This window comes from Mangifera indica, chromosome 17 (assembly GCF_011075055.1).
Source record: "Mangifera indica cultivar Alphonso chromosome 17, CATAS_Mindica_2.1, whole genome shotgun sequence".
Lineage (NCBI taxonomy): Eukaryota > Viridiplantae > Streptophyta > Magnoliopsida > Sapindales > Anacardiaceae > Mangifera > Mangifera indica.
The window spans coordinates 9,569,927-9,577,807 of NC_058153.1; the positions used below are offsets into that span (position 1 = coordinate 9,569,927).

General features: G+C 31.5%; 1 protein-coding gene across 1 annotated transcript; it reads left to right on the forward strand.

The window, feature by feature from the left end:
• Positions 1–3,067: 3,067 nt before the first annotated feature.
• On the forward strand, positions 3,068–4,564 carry LOC123200659 (transcription factor MYB36-like). The gene is made up of 3 exons (XM_044615975.1): positions 3,068–3,203; positions 3,489–3,618; positions 3,793–4,564. The coding sequence occupies exons 1-3, from the start codon at positions 3,068–3,070 to the stop codon at positions 4,508–4,510; spliced, it is 984 nt and encodes a 327-aa protein (XP_044471910.1). The 3' UTR covers positions 4,511–4,564.
• Positions 4,565–7,881: the final 3,317 nt, after the last annotated feature.

Genomic DNA, 7,881 nt, shown 5'->3' on the forward strand with positions numbered 1-7,881 from the left:
TAGCCCTGAAAAAGAAGGATTTGGGTTGACACCTGTAGAAAACTTGAGATGGGACAGGAGAGAGTAGAGACCCAGTTGAGCTCAGCAACAGCTTATTAAATTTGTAGCATTTTTACACTATATTTTACTTAAAAAAGTGCAGGGTGATAATAACGACAATTGATTTATTAATTTCATCAGTTGAGCAAGTTTTAGTCATCACCGTCTTAATTATTCTGGAACCAGAAATTTATTAATTAATATAAATTTATAGATGTAAGCCAACTATTAATTGCTTAATAGTTATCAAACTTTATTTAGTTGTTGATAATTAGTCGCTTATAGATCAAACGTTAAGTGTTATCAGTGGTCATGGTCCATTTGTTAGATTTATTTTTAAGTCTTTGATGCGAAAATAAGTAACTTGAAAATAACAAGGTATTAATTAGTATTGTATAAATAATTATTGTGTTTGATTAACAATAATAAAATAATATTGAGAAATTATTGTATCAAAATGCCTTAAATATATTAAACTAAATCTAAGGTGTGAAGACATAAGGAAATTGCAGTTAATCTAAGGTGAGGGACTAGCTAGAGGGGAAATGATAGGAGAAAAATTATAGTAAATCAAAAGGTGGGGGCTAAATTGAGGCCTTCTCGCTCACCTTTATTGGTTCCATGAGCGCAACACCATGGTATTATTAGGTGAAGGAGGGTGAGATCAGGGCAATGATAGTGATTTGGTTAAAAAAATAGGGCAACAACGATGAAAAAGGGACAGTTGCAAGAAGCTAAGGTGCGAAGTTCTAATGATATGGTGTGAGGGCAAGGTGACCCAGGAACCAAAATCTTTGCGATATCATTGTGGAGGAGGAAAGACTGTGCGTCAGAGGTGGTGATGGAGATGAGTGGGAGGAGTTCTCGAGTTGTGTCTTAGTAGAGTTTTTGATTATTTTTTTTCAGCAGTAATAATGGTTGTTTTGAGTTCTTTTTTTTCTGTTGTTGACTATCGTGGCTATTGGTGGGTGGTGGCAGGCAACGGCGATAGTGTGGGTGGTGCAATTTTTTGGTGGTGGCATCAGCCGGTCATGGTGTGGGTGATATATTATCAAATCAATAATAAAAGATTACTAAACTTTTTTATTATTTAACCAATTAAACAAGTTAATATCAATGATAAAAAAATATATTGCCCCAACCATACATATTCAAATGTATATAAACTCTCTTTCAACAAAAATTCTTATGTGTTATATTTAAATCAAATAGATTTGATGAAATAATACATTATACACGAGTGCAGAGTTTTTATAAGTAATTAAGCTATAAGACTCTAAAATATATAAAATTACTATAAGAAAATTACAGTTTCTTGATGCGATCAGTCAGTTAATTTAATAAAAAAAGAAAGGGAAAAAAAAGAAAAAGAAAAGAAGAGAAGATAAATTCCTGCTATTGGATAAAGCATGAGATAGAGGTTCTTCAGTATAATACGCCTAAAATTTGGTTTTTAGGTGTAACAAAATGCAACTTGTCCTGTTGATTGTTGGTTGCAGTGGCATTCCAAACATGACTTTAAGGAAGCATTTGGTTTGGAAATGTTTTATTATTAAAATTAAAAAATTACTTTAAAGGGCCGTTTGATTCCAGAGATTTAAAAATTATTTTGATAATATATCTTTTATTACTTATATTATTTTATTTGGTTCATCAATAATAAAAGATTACAGTAATATTCTATTACCAATGTTGACATAATAGATAATATAAGTGATAATTTGATTACCACATTCACCTTAGATATTAAAAGATTACCAAGGTAATTTTGATTTTATTATAATTATATTATTATTTATTAATTTTTTGAGGCAAAAATAAAATTATTTTTAATTAATATAATAAATAATATAAAAATATTTAAAAATAATTATATTCAAAGACATTTAAGTAAAATAATTTAGTAGTATTCTTTTATTATCTTTAACCAAACACAATAATTATTTATACCTTAGTTAGGGGTAATAAAAAAATACCAGTATATTATTTTACTTAAATATTCTTAGGTATAATTATTTTAAAATATTTTAATGTTATTTATTATATTAATTGAAAATGAGATTATTTTACCTTAAAAAATTAATAAATAAAAATATAATTATAATAAAATGAAGATTACCTTGATAATTTTTTAATATCTAAGGTAAAAGTGGTAATCATATTATCCTTTATATTACCTGTTACATCACCATTGGTAATAAAATATTACCAGAATTTTTTATTACTTATAAATCAAACAAAGTAACGTAAGTAATAAAAAATAGATTACCAGAGTAATTTTTATTGCCCCTAACCAAATGCTCCCTAATGGACATAATGTCATAGACTATTTTATGATTTCTGAATAATAATAATTTTTGTATTTTATCACTAATACTTCTTTTCTCTTGTTCCTATATATTGCCTTTGGGTTTTAAAAACACTTTAATTTTTTACAAGGCTAATATAATATTACCCAATTAATAATGATATTATTTGGATATCCAATTAAATTTAAATATACATAATTTGATTGATAATATATTGAAAACTTCAAAAATAGTTTTGAAGATAGTTTTATAATTTATAGTTTTACAACCCTACTCGATTGATAATGGAGGATTTCAACCATGTTGGCGGCAAATGAAAAGAATGGAGGCTTCTTTATATCGAATATACATACCTGCAGCGATTGTTTCAAATCATAAAAAAATGAACCCTAAAAAAGCAGTGGAATTTAATATTCTAAAGTTGAGGAAATTTGCGTTACAGTTTGTCGTTGCATGTATAATATAATATGAATGAGCAAACTAATCCAAAAAAGAAAGAAAGAAAAATAAAGACTTTGTAAAATGAATAGAGAAGAGAATGATATTGAATTGTTGAAGGTATTAGACTTTTTGTCCTCCAAAGCATCACATCACCCACTCTTCTTACCTATAAAATTTGGTCTTCCCTTCTCCATTTTTTCTCAACAATCTCAGACAGATCACTTCAGTTATCTTGCTTTTGCTGGCCTCCAAAGCAAGCTGAAAGAAATTAGAGATCAATGGGTCGAGCTCCTTGCTGCGACAAGGCTAATGTCAAGAAGGGACCTTGGTCACCTGAAGAGGACGCTAAACTCAAGGCTTATATTGAAGAATATGGAACTGGTGGAAACTGGATTGCTCTTCCTCAGAAAATTGGTATTAAGTTGTTGAATTTTATGAATCTTTTTGTGTATTTATGTACATATTATGTGTATGGCTCCCTCATGATTTAGGGTTTGAGCCCTCTCATGGGCACCTGCAAGAGCAAAAACTATTTTTCGCTTTCTGTGTATTGTTGTGATAGACGGAAATTCCAGTTTCGAAGGAGGGATCTTTGGATTCTATAGGAAAAGAAAATATGTGTGTGAACTTGTACATGGAGTTCTTTTTTTCTCGGAAGAATTAACTTCACCTCTTGGGTTTGTGTAATTTTATCAACAGGGCTCAAGAGATGTGGAAAAAGTTGCAGACTCAGATGGTTAAATTACCTGAGGCCTGACATAAAACATGGTGGATTCTCTGAAGAAGAAGACAATATCATTTGCAACCTTTACATCAGTATTGGCAGCAGGTTTATCTCTAATCTCTTTCTTTTCCAACATCAACTGCTTGTCCTTTTGTTCTTTGTCCTCCAGTAGTTAATGGCAAAAATTCAGATCTCTTATTTTCTTGAAAACTTGAGTTCTTTTGCTTAATTTTTCAAGAATTGGGGCTACAAATCTGAAACTTTTCTTCACAATTTTAGGTGGTCCATAATTGCCGCCCAATTGCCTGGAAGAACCGATAATGACATCAAGAACTACTGGAACACCAGACTAAAGAAGAAACTCCTTGGACGGCGCAAACAATCCGCCGCCAACTGGGTAGCTTCCTCTGGTCAGGACCCGAATGAAAACGGTGGTGACGACAGTCATGCTCAGGGATTAAGCAGCTCCGCCCTGGAGAGGTTGCAGCTCCATATGCAACTCCAGAGCGTCCAAAATCCTTCATCTTTCTACAATAATCCCGCTCTGTGGCCTAAACTTCATCCTTTCCAGGAAAAAATGATCCAAAGACTTCAATCTTTGAACTCAACGCATAATATTAACATTCCTGTTCCGCAAAATGTTCTTCCTGGTCAATCAACTGCTCCTCCTTTAACAATTCCTCAAGATTATAATCCTCGGATCACCGACTCGATTCCAGTTGACACAAACAACAATTTCATCGATCAATCGGATGCAACGAAACAGCCGGTTTCAACATTCCAAGCTGAGCTGGAAAGTTTTTTATATAAAGAGGAAGTTGAAGACGAGCTTCCACAATTTGAGTATGTGAAAGCTAACAATGGTTCTAAGGACAATTTGTTACGGTGGGCTAATGAGTTCGAAACAAATTCAGCTTCCTCAAACTCGTGGGATTCGACGCCTGTTCTTCCATCTGAGGGGATGTTTCAAGATTTTGAATTAGGTTACAATCTGTAGCGTGTTTGAAAAAAAATTAACCAGTTTGTGTAGCTTATTTTGCCATGGTCATAAGAGAGGTAGAAATGATATCACATGTTTTGTAAATTATGTGAATAATAATGTTAATGTGATCATTTATGTAAAGAGAAAAAAATTATTTAATCATGATTAAAATCTAAAACCCACCAACTTTGATGAAACATCAAATTTGTAACACTCAATAGTACTACTGTATAAGATTGGGAAGCTTTAGAGTTTGCAACAAGAAGTATCATATTACAATACAAATAAAACCACAGTGCCAATAAAACATTACTATTACATTTAACATATTTTAAAATAAGTCAATTATATAAGAAATTCTACAATTTTCACATATAAAAAATATTGTCTAAAACTATTAAAAAAAAAAGTTTACGATTTGATTCTGTTTGCAAACCGTTCAAATTATAAAGCATTTTTAATAAAAATTTTCAGCTCAAGACAAAATAGTTTGCAAACTAAACCAAATTAAATAATAAATTTTGAACATTTTGATTTAATTTTATGATTTGAGCTATTTTTTAGCACACTGCTTAATTGATTTTTTGAGGTGGCTTCTTTATTCCATTTGAAAATTCTACAAAGCTAAGAGGAAGCTGTGAACAAGAGATTCTCAAAACCTAGAAATGTAAGCTAGCTTATACACGCATTTTAAATTAATTATAACTGGAAAATGAAACACATATATACAATTGTAAGTTTAATTTCTCATCATTTATTACGTTCTTAATTTATGGATTTTACTGTTTTAGTTTAATTTATTTTTTCATTGATTGTTTGTGGCCAAATTGGCTTATGTAGTACGTTTTAGTTTCCTGTAGGCATTGATTGATTCCCTTTTTACATTTATTGTTAATTTTCACAGGATTTTAACAATCATTATCGTCTAACTTTTGATTTATAAAGGATTCGCCAAAACACTATTTCTCACCTTAGGATTAGTGTGATGAGAATTCTCATATACTAGCTTTTAAAAATCTAAATATCCCCTATCATTCAATTTTGTTACTATATTATGTTAGTTTAAAAGTAAATTACTTGTTTACTCTTTTTATGACAAAGAGTCATTTCGCAAGATAAAAACACAAACACATAAATAATTTTAATAAACATATTCTGGTCACAGAGATATACAACTCTAACAATATAACCTCTCGTCAACAAACAACTCCCAAACACAAATGAATCTTAAAAAACAGCTTCAAACTTTTGCAAAACAACCACAAAATTAGCATTGTAAAAATTTCCTAACATTGACCCCTTTATTTCATCTTCCTTTGTCTTCTATCACGACAAATACAATTTGTATGCCTTTGCATAATTGCAATGTTTATTGTTTATTTGGTTCTTGCTAGAAAAACCCTATTGTACCAATCTAAGTGGAGAATCATATGAAATATATCATACTTTGAAGGCCTAGGTAGCAAGAGAAATTATTGTTCTACCTTCTTCACCCTCAGTTGCATCTCTCAATATCTCTTCACTGGGATTGAAATGTGACACCTCCTTTGAAAGTATTATCCTTTAAAGGAAGATGTTACTATTTTAACTAACTGAGCATGCATTCATTAAAAACTTTATCATCTAAACACACAATTTTATCAAAACCTCAAAATTACCAAAAGGCCCAGACATCATCAACAAGTGGAAACATGTCAAAGGATGCCTAAAACATAAGAAACATTAATTATAATATCAGAGTGTATAGCCAAATATATCAAAATAAACTCTGAATACATAAACTAAATAAAAAATATAACGCTAAAAATGCACTTAGTTGCTTTATGTTCGCTGATTATCACTTGCTTTACAACTATCACGATTATTTGTACTAGCACACATAGAAGTAGGGGAGTGAGTGATAATACATTTAGTAAGTATGAGACTCAACTATTAACTTTTACATAATCTCTATAATGCCCTTGCCTTAACCTATACTAACTCTTTCATCTGAAGTTTATCACTAAACTCCCATTAGGATGATAATAGGTCTTGTATCTCATATCTATAACTGATATTATGCTCAAGAATAGCTAGATTATTTGTCATAACTTTGAGTCAAATTATGTCTCGCTCGGTCACTAAGGACCATTCCCCAAATCCCTTATTGGTGTGACTATATCATTTCTAGGTGAAAACACTATTGTTTGGAAGATATGTCCCATAGTTGGATATTAGACTAATCAGACTAGATCAAATATAAAGATTTGATACATTAGCCATGTGAGTACTTTTTATGCAGTTTATTCACCTATACCACTATTAGACTATCGAACATTATCATAACTAGGTTCTATTGTGAACTAGTACTATATTATGAGTATGGTATCCTATTAGAGCATACTCTATTGATAGCAATGGAAGGAGTATGTACTTACGATGTCCCCTTATAATGACCTATGACATCTATCATGCATGCATCTTTAGTCTTAGATCACTTCGGGCTCACTTTAGCTTTGACCTTAATCATAACTCATGCCCTTACATAATCTCATTTCTTAGGCACACCATATATTATTGTGTACTCAGAATCTCTATACTGTCTCTTGGGATGATTCATAAACCTCTAGCTTGGTTTCCCTTTTCTTTCCTTAATCTAACCCTTATACATGGGCGCCTATGCTAGGTTACACATGCATGCATCTTTTCCTTGTCTAAGAGACACGACTATCCCCTCAAGGGGATGCCATTTCTGTGTCATACACACTAGTGTGTCACTTCTTCATATAGCACACAAACTCCATTCATTGTGAGCTACTCTCAGTTTTGTCAACTATATGGTTACACATAATTCAATCCCTTTGTTAATCGATATCTCTTGAGGCCGAGACACGAATGTGTACCTATTTCAGAGACTCCCCGATATAAATTGATACAAATCTATAACTAAACAACTTGGATCACACTATGACCCAATCTTACCGCAACATCAAATTCGAATGGTTATTATGTCTTTCAATATTCTTATGCAAGATATCACCTCTTGTGCTTAATAAGTGATGAATTTTGTATTGATTCACCATAGCCTCCATACAAATTTCGATATAGATGGTCACTATCTTTATGACACAATTTTTACGATGACACGTTGGATAGTATCGAACCATGCCGATTCTTGTACGAGCTGGTCTAATAACCTCAAGTGTAAAGATTATGTGTACCTGTGAGTTAAAAGATTTATTCCCATAGACACATAAGCAACCATTCGTTTGGAAATCTTCTTGTTGAGTCTGTTTGATGAATATATCTATAATGTGCATTCATATGTTGCACCAAGATATCAACTAATAATTTAACATGTGAAAATTGTCGTAACTTATTGATAGAGTCATTCAACACTATGAGAA